The 22,482-nt window shown below is 42.9% G+C and overlaps 1 protein-coding gene across 6 annotated transcripts in view; it reads right to left on the bottom strand.

The window, feature by feature from the left end:
* dock8 (dedicator of cytokinesis 8) overlaps window positions 1-22,482 on the bottom strand; it is a 320,640-nt gene that overhangs the window by 41,214 nt on the left and 256,944 nt on the right. For all 6 annotated transcript variants that reach the window (XM_078569065.1, XM_078569081.1, XM_078569074.1 and 3 more), the window contains 8 exons: window positions 21,108-21,277; window positions 18,959-19,101; window positions 12,621-12,803; window positions 11,477-11,609; window positions 10,071-10,158; window positions 6,887-6,983; window positions 5,395-5,529; window positions 4,253-4,405 (listed from right to left, as the gene is read on the bottom strand). In XM_078569065.1, the coding sequence (XP_078425191.1) occupies window positions 4,253-4,405; window positions 5,395-5,529; window positions 6,887-6,983; window positions 10,071-10,158; window positions 11,477-11,609; window positions 12,621-12,803; window positions 18,959-19,101; window positions 21,108-21,277 (1,102 nt within the window). The remainder of the gene's footprint in view (window positions 1-4,252; window positions 4,406-5,394; window positions 5,530-6,886; window positions 6,984-10,070; window positions 10,159-11,476; window positions 11,610-12,620; window positions 12,804-18,958; window positions 19,102-21,107; window positions 21,278-22,482) is intronic.

The raw sequence follows: 22,482 nt of genomic DNA, 5'->3' as shown, positions 1-22,482 counted from the left end.
AGTCTCAGTATCAATATCAGAGTGCCAGCTGCATGCATTAAAACAAACAAGTTGGCTTGACACAGACGGACAATAAAGATCAAGTTACCCATTCTTAGGTCTGTACAGCCCTTAATCAATTGCAAGTTCTTGTATCTAACCTACGTATCATTTATCAATTGTTTCTTCCGTAAAGCATGCTTTTGATGATTCAGTAAATGATGAAAATACATAATGAGGAAATTTCAGGAACTGAGATTCTCACTTCCAGTGTGGAGAATTAATTGTAATATTCAGTTTAAGGACACTTAATGGAAAATGAGTTTTTTTAATTCATTCATGGGATGTTGGCATCACTGGCACGGCCAGCATTGCCCTTGAGAAGGTGGTGGTGAGCTGCCTTCTTGAACCGCTGCAGTCCATGTGGTGTAGGCACACCCACAGTGCTGTTAGGGAGAGGGTTCCAGGATTTTGACCCAGCGATAGTGAAGGAACAACAATATATTTCCAAGACAGGATGGTGGGTGGCTTGGAGGGGAACATCCAGGTGGTGGTGATCCCAAGCATCTGCTCCCCTTGTCCTTCCTGAAGGTAGTGGTCATGGGTTTGGAAGGTGCTGTCTAAGGAGCCTTGGTAAGTACCTGCAGTATATCTTGTAGATGGTACACACTGCTACCACTGTGCTTCGGCGGTGGATGGAGTCAATGGGGTGCCAATCAGTGGGTTGCTTTGTCCTGGAAGGTGTCAAGCTTCTTTAATGCTATTGGAGCTGTACTCATCCAGGCAAGTGGAGAATATTCCATCATACTCCTGACTTGTGCCTTGTAGGTGGTGGATAGACTTTGGGAAGTCAGGAGGTGAGTTACTTGCTGCAGGATTCCTAGCCTCTGACCTGCTCTTGGAGCCACAGCATTTATATGGCTAGTCCCGTTCAGTTTCTGGTAAATGGTAACCCCCAGGATGTTGATAGTGGGGGATTCAGCGATTGAATGTCAAGGGGGTGATGGTTAGATTCCCTCTTGTTGGAGATGGTCATTGCCTGGCACTTGTGTGGTGCGAAGGTTACTTGCCACTTGTCAGCATAAGCCTGGATATTGTCCAGATCTTACTGCATTTGGACATGGACTGCTTCAGTATCTGAGGAATCATGAATGGCGCTGAACATTGTACCATCATCAGCAAACATCCCCACTTCTGACTTTATGATGGAAGGAAGGTCATTGATGAAGCAGCTGAAGATGGCTGGGGTTAGGACACTACCCTGAGGAACTTCTGTAGTGATGTCCTGAAACGGAGATAATTGACATCCAACAACCACAATCATCTTCCTTTGTGCTAGGTATGACTCCAACCAGCGGAGTGTTTTCCCCTTTGATTCCCATTGACTCCAGTTTTGCTAGAGCTCCTTGATACCATGCTCAGTCAAATGCTACCTTGATGTCAAGGGTAGTCACTCTCACTTCACCTCTGGTGTTCAGCTCTTTTGTCCATGTTTGAACAAAGGCTGTAATGAGGTCAGGAGCTGAGTGACCCTAGTGGAACCCAAACTGAGCATCAGTGAGCAGGTTATTGCTAAGCAAGTGCTTCTTGATAGCACTGTTGATGATCCCTTCCATCACTTTACTGATGACCGAGAGTAGAATGATGGGGCAGTAATTGGCCGGGTTGGATTTGTCCTGCTTTTTGTGTGCAGGCCATACCTGGGCAATTTTCCACATTGACAGGTAGATGCCAGTGTTGTAGCTGTCCTGGAACAGCTTGGCTAGGGGCGCAGAAAGTTCTGGAGCACAAGTCTTCAGTATGATTGCCGGAATACTGTCAGGGCCCATAGCCTTTGCAGTATACAGTGCCTTCAGCCGTTTCTTGATATCAAGTGGAGTGAATTTAATTAGCTGAAGACTGGCTTCTGTGGTGTTGGGGACCTCTGAAGGGAGCCGAGATGGATCATCCACTTGACACTTCTGGCTGAAGATTGTAGCAACTGCTTCAGCCTCGTCTCTTGCACTGATGTGCTGGGCTCTCTCATCATTGAGGATGGGGATATTTTTGGAGCTTCCTCCTCCAGTGAGCTGTTTAATTGTCCACAACCATTTACAACTGGATGTGGCAGGACTGCAGAGCTTAGATCTGATCCGTTGGTTGTGGAATTACTTAGCATTGTCTATCGCATGCTGCTTACGATGTTTGGTACACAAGTAGTCCTGAGTTGTAGCTTTACCAAGTTGACATCTCATTTTTAGGTATGCCTGGTGCTGCTCCTGGCATGTCCTCCTGCACTCTTCATTGAGCCAGGGTTGTCCCCCTGGCTTGGTGGTAATGGTAGAGTTGGGGATATGCCAGGCCATGAGGTTACAGATTGTGTTTGAGTATAATTTTGCTGCTGTTGATGGCCCACAGCGTCTTATAGATGCCCAGTTTTGAGTTGCTAGATCTGTTCAAAGTCTATCCCATTTAGCATGGTGGTAGTGTCACACAACATGATGGAGGGGATCCTCAATGTGAAGGTGGGACTTCCTCTCAACAATGACTGTGCGGTGGTGCTCCTACTGATGCTGTCATGGACAGATGCATCTGCGGCAGGCAGGTTGGTGAGGATGAGGTCAAGTATGTTTTTCCCTCTTGTTGGACCCAGTCAAGCAGCTGTGCCCTTTAGGATTCAGCCAGCTCAGTCAGTTGTTGTGCTACTGAGCTACTCTTGGTGATGGACATTGAAGTTCCCTCACCCAGAATGTATTCTGCGCTCTTGCCCTCAGTGCTTCCTCCAAGTGGTGTTCAAAATGGAGGAGCACCGGTTCATCAGCTGAGTGGGGTTGGTGGGGGGGGCGTGGGGGAGTGGCGGCTGTACTTGGTAATCAGCAGGAGGTTTCCTTGCCCATATTTGACCTGATGCCATGAGACTTCATGGGATCTGGAATCAATATTGAGGACTCTCAGGGCAACTCCCTCCCAACTGTATACCACTGTGCCGCCACCTCAGCTGGATATGTCCTGCCGGTGGGACAGGACATACCCAGGGATGGTGATGGTGGTGTTTAGGACATTGTCTGTAAGGTATGATACCATGAGTATGACTATGTCAGGCTGTTGCTTGACCAGTCTGTGGGACAGCTCTCCCAATTTTGGTATAAGCCCCCAGATATAAGTATGGAGGACTTTACAGGGTTGACAGGGCTGAGTTTGTCGTTGTTATTTCCGGCGTCTAAGTCGATGCCAAGTGGTCCATGCAGTTTCATTCCTTATAGACTTCCTAGTGGTTTATACAACTGAGTGACTTGCTGGGCCATTTCAGAGGGCAGTTAAGGGTCAACCACATTGCTGTGGGTCTGGATTCACATGTAGGCCAGACCAGGTAAGGACGGCAGAATTTATTCCCTAAAGGGCATTAGTGAACCAGATGGATTTTTATGACAATCGACAATGGTTTCATGGCCATCATTAGATTTTTAATTCCAGATTTTTATTGAATTCAAATTCCACCGTTACTAGTCCAGTGACGATATCACTACACCACCGCCTCCCCTGAGGTGGTCAATAAAAAACTATTTTGACTAAAATATTTAAGAAAAAATTCATCACCCAAAGTGGAACTCAAAACAATGACCCTGTGTTTAAAAGTCCCATTATCTACCAAATGAGCTACCCAAGTTGTGTAAGAACCTCCTGCACAAAATCCTTACACACTGGATGTATCTTAAGGAGGCAGCACTCACAAAAAATCTCATTGTGATTGAGATCACATCACAGATTGGGAAGTGGGATGAATTATTGCTGGCATATTTTTTTAAATATATGCTACAGTGAAATCTACGATGATCCAAACTCCTGCCGCTGACCAGAGAGGCTTCAGGAACAGTTTGCGCATGCGCCAGCGGCTGTCGTGTGGGCCAAGCGTGCATGTGCAACTGTTCCTGACGCCTTTCCGGTTGGCGGCAGTGTAGATACAAATCAGAGCCATCTCACCACAATTTACGCCTATTGTGTTAGTGAGAGGTGTGTGAGGAAGATCGAGCCATAATGTTGCATTTACCTGCTGCCAATAGCCTTGCATTGCTGCCAGCACTGTGCGATAAATGTAGTGCTGTTACTGCCTCAAGAGGTAATTATAAAAGCAATACGACTGGTTATCCCATGGCACTGACCATCATTATTTATTGGCGATGCTTTCTACACGGAAGAACGATATGGTTTTCCCAAGACTGGGTGCGATTGTTGTTGCTTATGGCCAACTCTATAGCAGTTACCGCACTTTCTGAATAAAAATAAGAAGCCTTACGCTGATTGTGCTAAAGCTGTGTCTCATGATGAGGTAGAGTGTGGCACAGGCTTGGGTACGGGTGCTGTCCATACTGCTGCTGCAGTGGTCTAAGACTCTCTGGCACATGTCAGAACACTGCTCTGCCTCCTCCTCAAACAGCACGTCTGCATACTAGTGAAACAAGGAAACAAGAACATGGAAGTGTCAGAATTTGAATCAACAACAACAACAACTAGAAATTATGTATTGCCTTGAAAGTCAAAAAAAGGCCCCAAGCCACTCACAGATGTTGATTCAAATGAAATAGGCCTAAAATATCCAATCAGTTTGTTTCGTCATAGCGCTGCGTTAACTGTCATTCAAGAGTCTAACAATTCTTATTATTCAAGAAATGCATGATAGGGCTGATTAAGCAGTTTATGATATCTAAAGAGCTTCTGCACATCAGGTGTAATTGCTTTGGAATATCACCTGCTGAAGTCTGGGGCCTACCATATGCAGTGTCCTATTGTGAGCATTTTAAGAATACGCAGTGCTCTATATCACAACACTGACCAATTTTATTTAAGCTGGAAAAACAAGCCATAAAGAGATTAGAGCCTGACCAACACTCTAGATAACAGTGCTTCAGGGCAACATTCCAGGTAGAAATGCTTTCTTCGGTACGATTCTGCATTATCTCCAATGTTTCATTGGTAAATTAGGCCTTTTTTCAGGGACAGTGCCTTGGCACATGGCAGCCCCTGTGGCTGCCTCGGGACTGTTTCCGGGTGCCTCCCTAGAATGAAGATCCCATTATTCGCGCCACTTTTTCCTGAGGTGGGTGCAGCAAGCCAGGAAATTTCCCGACTCTGCACGCTCACCTCATGAGCCAAAATCCAGGCATAAGTGAAATTGGCAACTGGCATTGAATTAGGCCAGTTTTGTGCTGTCTACCCTGTGCCCAGTGGAAAATAGTTTGGAATTGCCCAAATTACTCCAAAGAAAACTTAAACGTTTCAGACTTGGTTGGATTTGAACCTAGAAACCAGAGGTGAAAGAGCAGTGTGCCAAGCCATAGAAACAGTCAGCAAATCTTAAATTATTCCAAATGATTTCATTATCCAGCTCCTATTCTGTGCACTGTCCTTAAAGTTAAAATACAAAATTATTGGTTTTACCTTGGCCATGAGGGCTCTCAGTGTGCTGAAACAATGTGTCAGGTAGTAGGAGCTCTGATTGCAGCCCAGGCTGTGAAGCAGGACCCTGAGAACACTTCCTAAGACATTGTCCTTACAATCAGACATCGAAATTGCCTACAAAAAGGAAAGAATGAAGATCTTTGAAGGCATTTAGATTATTTAATCCATGGGTCACCACACACAACATTTTATCCTGTAATGTGAACAATTGTTGAATATTTCAATAGTATGTGAGTAATGAGTTCTTTCAATGTCAGAAAAAGTAACAAGTCCAACAGTAATTTCCTGATCATGGTTCCTCAACGATATATTCAATACTCACTATATAAAAAAGAGAAACAGATAGAGAAAAATTTCTCTCTAACTCCTTTCAAAAAGGTTACAATCATTCTATCTAGTGTCCTAGAAACATAGAAAATGTGTTAGAAGTGTGCAAATGTGGGGATTCAGTTAAGAATAACTTGCCAACACTCACCACTGGAGCCGAACATGAATAATTATAAGATTGGTCACATGGGTCCACCTTCATTAGAAAGTGACTGACAACCATGAAGCCTCCGGCAAGGAATCAACAACTTTGAGGGGGGGAGTGGGGAGAAAACCAGTAAGAGAAAAGCTCTTTACTATTAAGCCTGCTATCTTAACTAACAAATGTAATATAAAGTGGTTAAACCGATTAGATCAATTCTATAAAAGTTGGTGAATCGAGCTTAGTCATAGCTCTCATGCAGCATAGAATAAAGGTGTAATTAATATTTGGTGAAAACCTCGAACAGTTCAAATCAATCGGTTTACAGGTGCAATCAGACAGCCGCGATTCAAATTTCTCCCCTCATGCATCGGAGCTAGTGATTCTCCCTTTAACTACTACACCATTCATAAATTTCAAAATATGAACAATGTGCTCAGAAGTCAGCTTAGAAATATTTCTGTTTTTACCATCAGCCCTTCATATAAAAATTATTTCCACCTTTATCAGTCTTTCTTAACAGACCCTATCTCTCAGATGAAAGGGCATGTCAAAAGCTTATTGCTAATTCTCCAACAATACTGCATCATAGCTAGGAAGTGGGAAAGAGATTCTCTGACTAACTATCTTTCTCTACCTCCATCCCCAAAAACATCTATGAAAAGACAGCTGCATACTGAATGCGTATACTGTAGCTGGTGATAAATTATACCAAGTAAAGCCTCTCTTTTGACAAACAGCCAATTCTGGGCCATTCCAATCATATATACACACACACTGTTTTGGCACCAGCGCACTCAGTTTGTTAGTGCAGCACCAACACTAAACAATAACTCAACAACCCTAGTAATAAACATATCCAAGTATGAGGCATTAAGGCATGAATGAAAAAATGCCTATAATTCAGAAAGAAAGCAAATAGTGCAAGTCATTAATTGATATTTATTCAATATAAACAAATGTAATGGAAGAAGTCACTGTCGTTATACTGTATAATGTTACCTGTATAATTATTTCCAGTGTATCTAAAATAATTAGATTAGCCTCTGTAACTAGATTTCCAGAGACCAGAGCTTCCTGATCCAGGTCTGCCTTAGTTCTGAAAAAAAGGCAAAAGAAACATCAGCCACTACAGTATATGTTATATTTTATAAATTATTATTTTAACTCTCAATACACAAATTGGCTTTTAAAGTTTGGTCACAAGACTAGCCTATGCGGTGCAGTGGTGGGGTGTCAAATTAATGTTGTTATTAATTGCTACCAAAAATAACTTCCATTTACATATTTCCTTTCACATAAAGAAAAAGCCCCATGCCACATTACAGAGTAGACATGGAAAATGGATGCAGAAGATGAGAAGAGTGATCATAAGCATAGTTGATGAGATGGGTTCTGAAGAAGATTTTACAGGAAGAGAGATATGAAGAGACATAGGGGCTCAGGGAAGGAATTCCACAAAGTAGGAACCAAGACAAAGATGCATATGGACAAATTTTGCATCATTTAGAGTTTATGGAAAATAAAGGATGGAGACCAAGAAGGAAAGTGTTGGAATAGTCTGGTCTAGAGGTGATTGAAGGCATGTATGAAGCTATAAGTGGCAAAGGGACTGAAGTGGAAGCATTTGGTGGTACAAAAGTTGAAGTAGCTAATTTTAATGATGGAGAGGACCTGAAGCTCAGCTCAGGACCAAACAGGATTCCAAGGTTGGAAACAATCTAGTTCAACCCGAGATGATGATTGGGAGATATAGGGTGGGCGGGGGTCATATTGTTGGGGGAGGCTGTGGTGTAGAGTTTGTGGTGGATGGCGAAGATGGTGGCTTTCAAATGGTGGTTAAATTTTGCAAATGTTACATCCCTGTATAAGAAAGGGAGAGGGATAGAGCAACTACAGGCCGGTCAGCCTAACGCGGCTGCTGGGAAAACTGAGACAATAATCTGGCTTCAAATTAGCTGGCATTCAGGAAATTGAGTGCTAATAAATGAAAATCAGCAAGGATTTCTTCAAAGAAAATTGTGTTTCACTACCTTGATTCAGTTCTTTGATAGAGTGAAGAAAAGGATTAATGAGGGTAGTGTGTTTAATTTTGTGTTTGTAGTCTCCCAAAAGGTGTTTGACAATACAGTACCACAATATAGACTTGTTGGCAAAATTAAAGCCCATGGATTAAAGGTCTACGGCAGCATGGATACAAAATTGGCTAAGAGACAGAAAGTAGCGATCAGTGGTGAACAGTTGTTTTTCAAAGTAGAGGCAGCTACCCCAGTGTAATGTGTCCAAGTTTGCTGATAATACAAAGCTAGGTGAGAAAGTAAGCTACAAGAAGGATACAAAGAGACTGCAAAGGGATAGAAACAGGTTAAATGAGTGAGTAGAAACGTGGCAGATGGATTATAATATGCAGAAATGTGATGTTACCCACTTTGGTAGGAAAACTGGTAGAGTATTTTTTCAAAGCTGAGAGACTGGAAAATAGGTAGTCAGAAGGACCTGGGCAACCTTGTACAAAAATCACAGCAAGTTAACATGCAAGTGCAGCAAATAAATAGGAAAGCGTATGGCATGTTAACCTTTATTACAAAGGGATTTAAGTATAAAGCTAAAGAAATCTCAGTGTAATTATTTAGGGCCTTGGTGAGAACACACTGTGTTCCTATGTTCGATACCTGGAATATTATGTAAAGTTATGGTCTCCTTACCTCAGGAAAGATATACTTAAGGGAGTACAATGGCTTGAGCAATTGTCTTATAAGGAAAGGTTCAGTGGAGTAGGTCTGCAATTTCTCAGAATTTAGAAGAATGAGAGGTGATTTTATTGAAACACATGAAATTCTTAAGGGGTTTGCTTGACAGGGTAGATAATGGAAGGATGTTTCACCTGGCTGGGCAATCTAAAACAATGGGTCAAAGTCTCAGACTAAGGGCCATTTAGGACTGAGATGAGGAGAAATTTCTTCACTCAAAGAGTTGTGAATCTTTGGAATTCTCGACCCCAGAGGGTTGTGGATGCTCAGTCATTGAGTATATTCAAGACAGAGATCAATAGGTTTTTGGATACTAAGGGAATAACGGGATATGGGGATAGTGCAGAAAGGTGAGGTTGAGCTGGAGATTAGACAGGATCTTACTGAACGGCAGAGCAGACTTGAAGGGCTGAATGGTCAAATCCCGCTCCTATTACTTATGTTCTTGTACAATGGCTGATGGTATTGGGATCTCTGCTTTTTTAATATATTCATGATCTGGACTTGAGTTTACAGGGCATAATTTCAAAGTTTGCAGATGATACATAACTTGGAAATGTAGAAAACAGTCAGGATAGTGATGGACTTCAGAAGGATGTAGACTGGTGAAGTGGGCAGTCGGATGGTGGATGAAATTTTATGTAGAGAAGTGTGATGTGAAGCAGTTTGATAGGAAGATTGAAGACAGGCAGTCGCACATAAATGGTACAATCTGAAAGGGTGCAGGAACAGAGAGAACTGGGCTTCTTTGCACACAAATATTTGAAAGTGGCAGTTCAAGCTGAAAACACTGGTAAAAAGCATATGGGATTCTTGGCTTTATTAATAGAGGAGTGGAGTACAAAAGCAAGGAAGGATGCTAAACTTCTGCAAAACACTGGTTAGGCCTCAGCTGAAGTATTGTGTTCTATTTTAAACACCACAGCTTAGGAAGGACGCCAATGCCTTACAGTGTACAGAAGAATTATTAACAGAGATGTGGGCCTCCAGTTAACTGGAGAGACTGGGCAAGCCAGGGTTGTTCTTCTTAGAACAGAGAAAGTTAAAAGGAAATTTGGAAATATGAAGGGCTTTGATAGAGTGAATAAGGGGAAACTCTTCCCCGTGCCAGAAGTTCAGTAACCAGAGGACATAGATTTAAGATGTGACAAATAAAACCAGAGGTGACATGAGGAAACAATTTTTTATACTGTGAGTTGTTGAGATCTAGAATGCATTGCCTGGAAGGGTGGCAGAAGCAAATTCAATAGTAATATTTAAAAGAGAATGGGATAAATACTTGAAGGGCAAAAATGCAGGCCTATGGGGAAAGACCAGGGATTAGCACTGATTGGATAGCCCTACAAAAGTACCAGCATATATCGAGCAAATGGCTTCCTGCTGCGCTGTATCATTCTATGTTTCTATATGGACAAATCTTTTAATTAGTCACATACTTTTCGTGTCTCTCATTGCCCTGTCGCCACTGTGTTTGATCTTTTCTCCATCGCAGGTTTTCATTTATTCCAAAGTTTCTTTCATTTCCTGCAACAAATACAATTAATAAATAAGCAAAGACTTAGTTAAGGTGGCATTTAATGTAATTGACGTGGATTCAGTCCACCGGTTGGAGAAACCCACATCGCTTCGGAGGCGGAGGCCTGACTGGATTAAGTGTCTGTTAGGGTTGCGGGGGAGGGGGTCACAGGGGATCAGAGGTGAGAGCAGGGGGATGACTTTCAGTGGCAACCCCTCTGCCCAATGCCAGGTCCCCTGATCAGGCACTAAGTGCCTTTGAAAGAGGGACACCCCCCCTAAGGCTACAGGAAAACCCGATAGGGTTTGCCTGACAGCCTTCTGGAGGCAATGGAAAGCTGCGAGCAGGTAATTCCTGAGAAACTAAATTCCAGTGGGCTCGCAGGTAATTTCTTCAGGGCGAAAGACAATGGGCAGGATTTTCCGGCCTTGCCACTGGCGGGAATCACTGCGGGCGGGACGGGAAAATTCATTAAAAGTTAACGGCTCTCCAAATTTTCCTGTCCCACCCACAACAATGCACGCTGCTGGCAGGGCTGGAAAATCCTAGCATATGTAAGACATCACTTACAAATAATAATGTCTGTTAACAAAAATTAAAAATTAAAGGTATTTAACTATGAAGCATAGAAACTATTTTTAATTGATGAATTAAGTTCAGGTATAAAAGATGAAATTTGGAAATAAATTATCTGTGCCACCCATTTCTTTCTTCCTTTTGGCTTCTCCCATTTTACTTGGTGTCACCATAGTGATGGTTGATCACCCTTCTCAATCTCCTTTTTCAGTCACCCATTCCTCTTCCAATTCCACTGTGTTAAAGTCTCTTGTCACTGGTTCTTCCCATCTGGTCTTAGGCCTTCCTCTTTCTGGCAGTCCCACGTCCACCACTTGCTCACCACATTTCCTATCTCTATCCACAACAGGTGACCATACCATTTCAATCTCTTCTCAGCTACTTTCTTTGTTGCTCCCACAATCTTCACTGACCCCCTGATGTACTGGTTCCTGATTTTGTCCTTTCTCGTTACTCCACACATCCATCTCAGCATCCGCATCTCATTAGTATCCAATCGGTGTTCCTCTCTGCTTGATATTGCCCGAGTTTCTGCACTGTACAACAAGGCTAGTCCCACAACTGTCTCGTAGTTCTTTCTTTCAGTTTCAGCATTATATTTCTAACAAATAACACTCTACTGCACTTCTTCTAATTACTCCAACCTATCTGTCATTTAGACAGACAGCACTTCTGATTGGGATAAGCGATTGTCCTAAAGCAAAGGAATTTGTTTTACTAGGGAGCTACAAAGGGAGGTGAATGTCCTACCTGGGCCACGGCACCGCTTCATCATTTCTCCTCGGGCTCCTGCATTTCCCAGAAGCACTTCTTCTAGACGTGCCTTAGTATGCTTGCTTTTTTGGAGGGCTTGTGTGCTGACTTTATCTGAAGTTACTTTGCCCTGAAATGCAAAAAGGCAAATGACAGTTTTCTTCTAAAACAATAGTCCAATGCTGTAATTTCGCTCTATACCAAGTGTTATAGCATTTTCTAACTTTTTTTCTGAAATTGGAAGTCAATTTACAATGCAAATAATGGATAGGCTATGCGATACAGACATGTGGTAACTGGCAGTCCAGCCGTTAAAGTAATCTACGGAATCTCTGATGCAATTTCACCATATTTTATACATGTGGACCTGATTGGGAGGATAAATAACATGGGGCTGAAAATCCATTGATTCTCCAGCATAGTTCCACTTTAATATTGTTGGGAATATGCCTGATCAGTTAGATACAAAGTTAGGTTCTGGATTATGTCAGGCTCCGGCCTAGCATTGATGTATCTATGATGGTGCCTTGAAGACAAAGCCTCCGCCTACTCCAAACAAGGCAATAGATGTACAGGTTGGGAGTGAGTATTTCATCTGTCAGGAGTTCCTACAGCTCTAGTCCTGAAGGTACCAGCTGTCTTGTCAGCGTGAGGATGACTTGTTTATGAGGTGACCTAAGTGCAGCTTCGAAACATAGGTGTAGACCACTGAAATGGGTGTGGAAGTGACTGGCCATTGTGTAGGCAATGTATACATGCCAAGTCAGCGTAGATGAGTTTTCTGCAAGGAGTAGTTGGCATGATGGTTGTAGTTTATTTATAGAAGTGTTAGTATGGCATACTAACTCATTGTAGTATGCGGAGGTAAAACAAAATGACAGAAACTTGATTTAATGTTAGAAAATGCTGCAAATGCACATCAGGGCATCAGTAAAGGATCTCAATTAAAAACATTATCTTGTCTGTTCTCGATTTAGATGCTAAGAGAACTGCTTGGTACTTCTGGGCTTTTTAATTTTTTAATTTACATATCCCAGTACACTGCCCCTTATTTTAATCCCTTACTTAAACACAGGTGTAATGTTAAATATGTGATGGTACAATTCCACAATAAACACAGCAATAACACTGGCATCCTTACCCTGTACTCAAAACAGGAAACACAGAGATACAGCAGGTCTAAGACCTTGTTGAGTTGGGTCACAGGAAGATCTGTAGCCCATTTTTTGATAAGAGTTTGATCAGCGCTTTTCAGGATCCACAAAAAGGAAATCAGCAAATCCCGACTAGCATCAGCAGCCAGTGGAGTTATCTGTTTGCTTGTCTGCAGAGAAATAAAATGAAACAATCATACAAAATCTTAACTTCGTAGTACTACAGATGAATGTAGTGTAGGCAACTTGCTTTGCAATGGTTGAATCTAGCGTACAAAGTTTACTTTACAATGTGCAAGGGCAAAAGGAAATCCACAAACATTGTAGGGGAGAAGTCCTGCTGGGTCCTCCTGGTCTCCTGCCATAAATTTAGTGGAAGATCGGCAGAAACCCCAGAGAAATGGTGGAAGTTTTTCTCCATATACAGTTTCTCCAATGGGGGTTAGGGGATTCCATCAATTTCCTGCCAGAGAATCCTTGCAGAAATCTCTGGCATGAAAGAATGAACTAAAACAGCAAATGCACAACAGTTTGATCAACATAGATTAATATTTTGATTGCATTACCTCATCAAAATCAGTTGCTGATGAAGGGTTACACCTGAATCATTAATTTACTTTTCAATTCCAGGAATGACTGACCTTTTGGATATTTCCATGTTTTAGAATATACTCCATCTACCACTGTATTACTGTTGGAAGATGCATAACCCTTTAAGTGTGTGTTATGAATGCTGGATGATATGGATGGTTAAGTTTTAAACCGTCCCCTTTAATTCAAGGTAAAATGGAGCAATTTGGAGGGGTGAGGGGGAGGGGTGGAAATGCGACTTCCTTCTGCCCGGAGACAAGCCCAATTGATTTGGTTGCCATGGGGACAAGGGGCTCAGGTCATAACATATGCGATTTAACATCTGAACACAAAGAGAAAGGCAACTGTTCTTGCTGTACGCAGGCTCACAGACTCTCAGAGGCAGTGAGACTGAAGGAGTTGGGAAAAGAGAGCCCACAACAGACGTTGCTATGTCAAGCAGAAGGAAAGGACTGCTTTTGGGTTAACCATCCAGCAAAGAGCTGGCGAGGATGGAACCCACATTCAAAGAAACAAGGACTGTGAAAAGTTAGAGAACACGGAATCACCAGATGGAACATTACAACTGGAAGTCCGTTCAATTATGCACAAAAGGTTGAGTAAAGAGGACTTCTTTTAAAAAAAAGACTCCATAAGATTCACTTTGGCAAAGTAGGAAGAATCTTGGATCGGTTCCAAGTCTTGTGTAAAGTTGGTGCTGGACTCCTCAATGCTCCTTGATAACGTGCACAGGTTTTCTGGCAGGCCTGCCAGTGCACAAAACATTTAATCGTGCTTTTCCACCAGCTTTTTTTTGTACATCGTCCCCCTCAACTGACTCCTCTGCAGCAGAACTCATGGCAAACTGACACTTCGAAGATTTGTTTGGAGGACTTCCTGGCTCCTCCTCCTTTTTACCTTCTCCACCAAGGCCTCCAGTTCAGTGCCCCAGAATTTTGGAGCATGCTCTCTCCCATGCTGTGCCATTATTCAGTCTTTTTTCATGTGACAGTGACTTGTAGAAGGATTTCTTTTTCCAGCCACAATGCATCTTCCCTTTAAGAGCTGTAGGTTGGCTTTAAGTAGCGCAGGCCAGCTTTAATTCATGCTAGCCTCTAAAGATTTTGGGCCCCCATTCAGGCAAGCAGCCATGCGACAATGCAATTAGCTTAGGCTGCATGCTACAAACATGGTAATGAGCAGGTAGTGTGTAGTTGGTGTGCTGCCTATTTTACATTGAATGTGCACGGGGTAATCATGCTTGGGCCCGTTTCTGGGGTTGTCCAATTTAGACCTCTAGATTTACTTTGCAGTTTGCACACTTGGGTGATATTCTGATTTATCTGTGACTAATGAAGGGGAAATTCATACAACAGATGAAAAAGACTTTCTGTATTAATGTACTACATCTATTACATTGCCACACAGCAAATCTGATTGTAGTTCTGTGATTTGCTGCTGAATAAAGCTGTATTTGGAACTGAGGCACTCAGTGAATTTCATACACATCCCGGCACTAGGGCAGGGCCATTAAGCTAGTGGCTGGTAAATTCCAGAAAGAGATGAGGTTTTTGAAATTCCTCTGCATGCCATTTTTATCACACTGTTTAAAATGCAACAAATTCTTGTGGGTATTATTTTAATGCAGTCAATTAGTTCCCTAAAAATAGTTCATCGAGGAATGTGAATTTAATTTGGAGTAGTAAAGAGCCACTGTGCTCTTTGGTTTCCACTAATAAATCAATAAATTAGATTGAAAGGAAGGAAAGCACATTAGAATGGTAGGGTGACCGTTGTGCCATGACTTTCCAAATGGTTTATTAACAATCTCAGCCATGCTATCATGAAAAGTTGCCAAGGGGGGACATGGCATTTCCCTCAGAAGGATTAAAAAAATTTCTGCATAAGGGCATTGATAGTATGGCTAACATTTATTCCACACCCCTAGAAGGTGCTGGTAAGACTCCTTCTTGAACCATTGCAACCCATGTTGTGAAGAAACTCCTACAGAGGGTTAGGTAGGGCATTCCACTATTTTGACCCAGTGATGATGCATAACTTGAAGGTGATGATGCCCCCATTCACCTGTTGCTCTTGTCCTGCTAGGTAGTAGAGGTAGTGGTTTGGGCAGTGCTGTCAAAGAGGCTTAGGCAAGTTGTGGCAGTGCATGCTGCAGATAGTGTACACTGTAGCCACATTGCATCAGTGGCTGAAGGACTGGGTGTTTAAGGTAATGGATGAACTACTGATCACGTGGACTGCTTTGTATTGGATGGTGTCGAGCATCTTGAGTGTTATTGTAGATGTAGGCAATTGGATGTGTTCCATTGCATTCCTGATTTGTGACTTGTAAGTGGTGAGGAACCTTTGGGGAGTCAAAAGATGAGCTGCTTGCCATAGAATTCTCAATCTCTGACCTGCTCTAGTAGATACAACATTTATGTGGCTGGTCCAATTAAGCTTCTGCTCAACGGTAACTCCCAGGATGTTTATTGTGGAAGATTTGGCAATGATAATGCCATGCAATGTCAATGAGAGATGGTTAGATTCTCTCTTGTTGGAGATGGTCACTGCCTGGCACTTAAGAGGCACGTAACTTTTGCACTAGACATCAGCCCATGCCTAGATGTTGTCAACGTCTTGTTGCCTGTGGGCACGAACTGCTTCATTATCTGAGGAATGTGAATCGAGCTAACACTGTGCAATAATTAGCTAATGACCTCATTTGAATGAAGGAAGAGTCACCCAGCCAGACAGCTGAGCAATTCATGAGCATGTTTTAAGATTTTGGCAGAGTCTTATATGGAAGTTAGGTATGGACCATAAAAGGTGTATTGCTTCAGAGGAGTCAGGTGGAGGAGGAAACACCAAAATGAAAGTGGAAGAGGAAAAATAGAAGAAACACTTGACAAAAATGGACAATAAAATGAATGTGTGGGCTTATAACACATCAATACCCTCTTTCCTGACTGCTGTCAGATATTATAATCACAGCATAGTGCTGTGCAGCAAGCATCTCACCAAGTCAGACAGTTTCAGCCCAATGAAAGAGGAAGATACTAAATACTATAATATATAAAAGGAATGAAACTGGACGGACCACTCGGCATCTAACCAGGCGCTGGAAATTACAACAGCAAACTCATCCCTGTCAACCCTGCAAAGCCTTCCTTACTAACATCTGGGAGCTTGAGCCAAAATTAGGAGTGCTGTCCCATAGGCCAGTCAAGCAATAGCCTGACAATAGTCATCCTCATGGAATCATACCTTGCAGACAATGTACCAGACACCACCATTACTATCCCTGTGTATGTCCTGTCCCACTGACAAGACAGACTCACCAGAGGTGGCAGCACAGTGGTATACAGTTGTGAGGGAGTTGCCCTGGGAGTTCTCAACATCGACTCCAGACCCCATGAAGTCTCAAGGCATCAGGTCAAACATAGGCAAGGAAACCTCCTGCTGAATACCATCTACCGCCCTCCCTCAGCTGATGAATCAGTGCTCCTCCATGTTGAACACCACTTGGAGGAAGCATTGAGGATGGCAAGAGCACATAATGTACTCTGGGTGGGGGACTTCAACATCCATCACCAAGAGTGGCTTGGTAGCACCGTTACTGACCGAGTTGGCCAAGTCCTAAAGCACATAGCTGCTAAACTGGGCCTGCAGCAGATGGTGAGGGAACCAACAAGAGGGACAAGCCTACTTGACCTTGTCCTCACTGATCTACCTGTTGGAGATGCATCTGTCCACGACAGTATCGGTAGGAGTGACCACTGCACAATCCTTGTAGAGACAAAGTCCCATTTTCACATTGAGGATACTCTCCAATGTATTGTGTGGCACTATCACTGTGCTAAATGGGATAAATTTCGAACAGGTCAATCATCTCAGTTCCAGGACATCACTGCAGGAGTTCCTCAGGGTAGTGTCCTAGGATCAACCATCTTCAGCTGCTTCATCAAAGACCTTCCTTCCATCAGAAGGCCAGAAGTGGGGATGTTCACTGATGATTGCACAATGTTCAGCATCATTTGCGACTCCTCAGATACGAAAGCAGTCCGTGCCCATATGCAGCAAGACCTAGACAACATTCAGGCTTGGGCCAATAAGCGGCTAGTATCATTCGTGCCATACAAGTGCCAGGCAATGACCATCTCCAACAAGAAAGAATCTAACTATTTCCCCTTGACGTTCAATAGCATTGCCCTCACTGAATCCCCCACTATCAACATTCTGGGGGTTATCATTGATCCTGAACTGGACCAGTCATATAAAATACTGTGACTACAAGACCAGGTCAGAGGCTGGGAATTCTGCAGAGAGTTACTCAACTCCTGACTCCCCAAAGCCTGTCCTCCATCTACAAGGCCCAAGTTAGGAATATGAGGGAATACTCTCCACTTGTCTGGATGAGTGCAGCTCCACTAACACTCAAGAACCCCAACACCATCCAGGATAAAGCAGCCTACTTGATACTCTTCCACCACCTCCAACATCCACTTCCCTCTACCACCAACTCAGTGGCAGCAGTCTGTACCATCTACAAGATGGACTGCAACAACTCACCAAGGCTCCTTCGACAGCATTTTCTGAACCCGTGACTTCTACCACCTAGAAGTACAAGGGTAGCAGATGCATGGGAACACCACCACGTGCAAATTCCCCTCCAAGTCACACACCACCCAGACTTGGAAATATATGACCATTCCTTCACTGGCCACTGGGTCACAATCCTGGAACTCCCTCCCTAACATCACTGCGGGAGTTCCTTCAACACATGGACTGCAGCGGTTCAAGAAGGCACCTTCTCAAGGGCAACTAGGGTTGGGCAATAAAATATGCTGGCTTAGCCAGCAACACCCACGTCCCATGAAAGAATGAAAAAAATACAAATTAATGGACAGATCATCTCACTTAAACGGCTACATAATTTAACAAGTTTCTGACAAACCTATAAGATTCAACCAGATGAAGTCAAGTTATGAGACCTTCAAACAAACATTTTAACATATTAATCTGAAAGACATTTTGGTCACATAGTGCCATTTCATCCTGTAGGACACAATTTGCACCAAAATGTGCCACTGCATCACAAAACTCTCATTGTGTTCCTTATGAGCAACATCGTTGTGATGAAAATAACCTATGGCTGTTCAACTATGAACCTCCTCCAGATTAAGACAACAGGCTGGATTTTACAGGCCGCTGTAGTTGCCGTGCCTCCCTCCACCTCTCCTGCCTGATGCTTCAGCTGGTAGGGTGCCCACTGATTCTCGGGGCTGCCGCCGACATCAATTAAATGGCCGGATGGCAGTAGTTGGGTTGAGATGGGTCGTCTGTCCCTCAGGAACAGAAAGTCCCGCCTCAGAGAGCTGCCAGCAAATCGGGGTTTGAGAAGCTAGGGAGAGGAGAGCCTTGGGTGGGGGCAATATATTTTGGGACCCTCCGATGGGCACAGACACCCTGCCTGCCATCAGCCCAACCGGTTAAATCGTGGCGAAGGTGGGATGAGGCCCTTACGTGGACATTAACTGCCCACTCAAGGGCCTAAATTGGCCCACCGGTGGTCAGGCTGCTTGATGCCACCCCTGCTGCTGGTAAAATTACAGTGGGGGCATGGGCAGGCGGGTAAATGGCAGACAGGCTTCCCACTGGATTTAATATCTCCCCCCGCCTTCAAACCTGCTGGTTGGAGAGTGAAAGTCTACCCCAACATATCTATATTGGAATTGAGAGACTCTCAGCATACCAATGATGAGAAAGATATTGCAGAACTCCTCAGCATTGTGTTTAAAGGATTTCCAGCAATCATCAAGGCAACAGTCTGATTGATGGGGTTGGCATCTGCCTCACCATCTGAACTACCTGGACGAACCTTCCTTGTCCGGGCATCTGAAACAACAAATACAGATTGGGAGAAGCCCTGTGAAGGTGAAGTATAAGCTGCAGGTACTAGTGATGACATTCAGTTGCCAAACATAATCTATTGATTGATGATATTGCAAGAAAAATGCTGTGAAAGTGTAAGCTGACAGAAATTATCTTTATTTGCAAGTTAACAATTCCATTCCATGACTACAGACAAACATACCAATTAGGAACAGGAGTAGGCCATTCTGCCCCTCAAGCCTGCTCTGCCATTCAATAAGATCATGGCTGACCTGATTGTGGACTCAGCTTCGCATCCCCACCTAGCCCCTGGTAATCATTGACTCCCATGTTGGTCATGAATCTATCTACTTCTGCCTTAAAAATATTCAATGACCATGCCTCCACCACTCTCTGGAGAAGAGAGTTCCAAAGACCTCCAAGAGAAAAAAATTCTCCTCATCGCTGCCTTAAATTGGAGACTCCTTATTTTTAAACTGTGTCCCCTAGTTCTAGTCACTACCACAAAGGGAAAAATCCTTTCAGCATGGCCCTATACTGTTTCTGCATGACTCTATACAAGAGCCAAGTCCCAGCCTCCCTGTTGGACGGAACTCAGCAGAAATGATAATTGACACTGCAGCTATATTACAGAGCTCCTTTGTTCAATGTTTTTGCAATACAAGCTTGTTCGTTTGGTTACTGACTTTGCCCTATGAATACTCTGCAGCAGATTGTGCAACAATTGCTAACTGCGTATGTAAGATTCGCACTGGTGACCTAGCCAGTCTAGTTGGACCCTTTTCAAATTTTACAGCAAGGTCTGAATAGGCTGGTGATATGGATAGCAGTTGAAGACAGGCTTGGATTTCACTGATTACCTTGAGTATCCAGCAGCTGCTGGCACTCATTGTCAAGGGCTACACAAGGATAATTATTTAGAGAAAAAAAAAGCCTTGCATTCTTATAGCGCCATTCATGACCAAAGGACAACTCAAAGCCCAAAGTGCTTCATTGACAATTAATTATTTCTAATGTCACGGACATCATGTAGGAAACATGGTTGCCAGTTTGCACATGGCAAGTTCCTACAACAGCAATGCGATAATGACCAAATAATCTGTTTTTGATGTTGATTGAGGGATAAATATTGACCAGCTCACCAGGGAATCACACCCGTCTTCTTCGAAATTGTACCATGGGCTATTTACGTCTACCTGACAGGGCAGACATGGCCTAAGTTTAATGTCTCATCTGAAAGACTTAAGTACTAAAGCTAACATCAACAAAACCTTACCTCAATATCAATTGAGGGAGGTGGTGGCATAGTGGTAATGTAACTGGACTGGTATTCCAGAGACCTGAGTTCGAATCCCTCCATGGCAGATGGTGAAATTTGAATTCAATAAAAATCTGGGATTAAAAGTCTGATGATGACCATGAAACCAAACTGTTGTGCCATGACTTTCCAAAAACCCATCAGGTTCACGAATGTCCTTCCTTTAGGGAAGGGAATCTGGTGTCCTTACCTAGTCTGGCCTACATGTGACTCCAGACCCACAGCCTCAGAACAAGGGCAATAAATGCTGGCCTAGCCAGTGACGCCCACATCCCATGAACAAATTAAAAAAAAAAATCACTGGAGAGAAATATTAAGAGGATATATAACTGGAAAGCAATGTGGAAGGACTCCCTGTTCTCCTCTATTTCCTTCGGCTCATCACAAGTGTTTTTTTTTGTTTACATTTTTGTCGCATTTTTGGTGAAACGTAAGATTCCATATATCACTGGGAGGCTATGCTCAAAGGTACTATATAGATACTATACTATCATAGACAGACTTACAATAAAGTAGCCCCACTTCCCCAATCTGTGCTACTGAGTGTACCTCGCTGTTGAGAGCAAAGGGTCCATGAATTTCTTCTGTGATCATTAATTATCTAGTAGTAATTGCCAAAATCTAACATAGTTATGCCTGATACCACTAGACTCTCACTCTAACAGATATGAACCATATGAAAAGCTTGTACCTGTGAAGTCGTAGAGCTGTGGCAGTATATCCAGAATAATCCCTATCAGAGGGAGATATAAGGCAGCTACTTTTGTTTTAATCTCTGGTTTTGAATAGCGGGAGTCCAGATCATGTGAACACAGTAGACCGAGTATGGCACTGACAGCCTTCTTTTGTACCTTCGCCAACCTGCAGGAGTAAGCAGATATCAGATGGTCAATCCTTTCTGTTCCAAGTTGCTTCTGTAGTTAACTCAACTATAAAGAACAATGAAACATTTCCCTTCTTCGAGTTTTCCTACTTTAAAGTGTTAACTGAAAGCACCGTTTGGACTGGACAAATACTTCAGCTGATATTAGATGCATTATAATCTTTTGACAGTGATACACACAAAGATGATACAAAAATGAACAAAGTGAGATATTCTGTAAAGTTTTGCACAGAGTTAGTGTTCCTCTTCAGCCCCATGAGTACTTGGCATCTCAATTCCATGGAACTATTACAATTTTGTGAAAAGTTGCTGGCAGGTTTATAGATTATTGATAATAAATATTCCTTTCAACTAACCATATCTCTAAACATATTGGGCACAAGCAATCTGGTGCCCAACCATGAATAGATTCATGGGACTGATGTAATTAATAACTGCTGGTATCTGAAGACATTTAAGCCTGATTTGGTTAGGACTTTTCAGGCTTATATTGGATTTTTCTGTCTAAATATAGTTCTTAATAAACAGTCAAATGTAAAACAAAACTACATGTATCTATATTCATAACGGTTTCTCCTTTGATGAGCCTTGCCTCAGCATTAACTCTTACAGCTGTACCAAAGACTTATCTACTGATTGTAAATACATTCCAACATCATAATAAAAGGAAAATACCACAGATGCTGGAAATCTGAAATAAAAACAGAAAACGCTGGGAAAACTCAGCAAGTCTGGCAGCATCTGTGGAGAGAGAAACAGAGTTATGTCTCGAGTCCAATATGACTCTTCTTCAGAACTCCATTCCAGCATGTGCTCAGCTGACATTTTGCTTCCTAAACTGTAATTCTGTGGCCACAACACTTCTCACTTCATGTTGCAGGCCTGCAATCATTGGAATAAACTCATCAATACTCTTCTTAGTAAATTCACCCGACAGGCAAACTATAGGTATATCTTCAACTAGATCATGGCTTATCTTTTGCCTTTTTTAAATTCATTCATGGGATGTGGGCATCGCTGGCTAGGCCAGCATTTATTGCCCATCGCTAATTGCCCTTGAAAAAGTGGTGGTGCTCTGCCTTCTTGAACTGTTGCAGTCCATGCCATTTTCCCCGCACTATCCCCATATCCCTTGATATCTTTTCTATCTAGGAATCTATCGATATCTGTCGTGAAAATGCTC

This window comes from Cetorhinus maximus, chromosome 2, assembly GCF_964194155.1.
Source record: "Cetorhinus maximus chromosome 2, sCetMax3.hap1.1, whole genome shotgun sequence".
Classification (NCBI taxonomy): domain Eukaryota; kingdom Metazoa; phylum Chordata; class Chondrichthyes; order Lamniformes; family Cetorhinidae; genus Cetorhinus; species Cetorhinus maximus.
The sequence above is the reverse complement of the archived record's forward strand: the minus strand, read 5'-3'. Positions and strand labels throughout refer to the sequence as shown.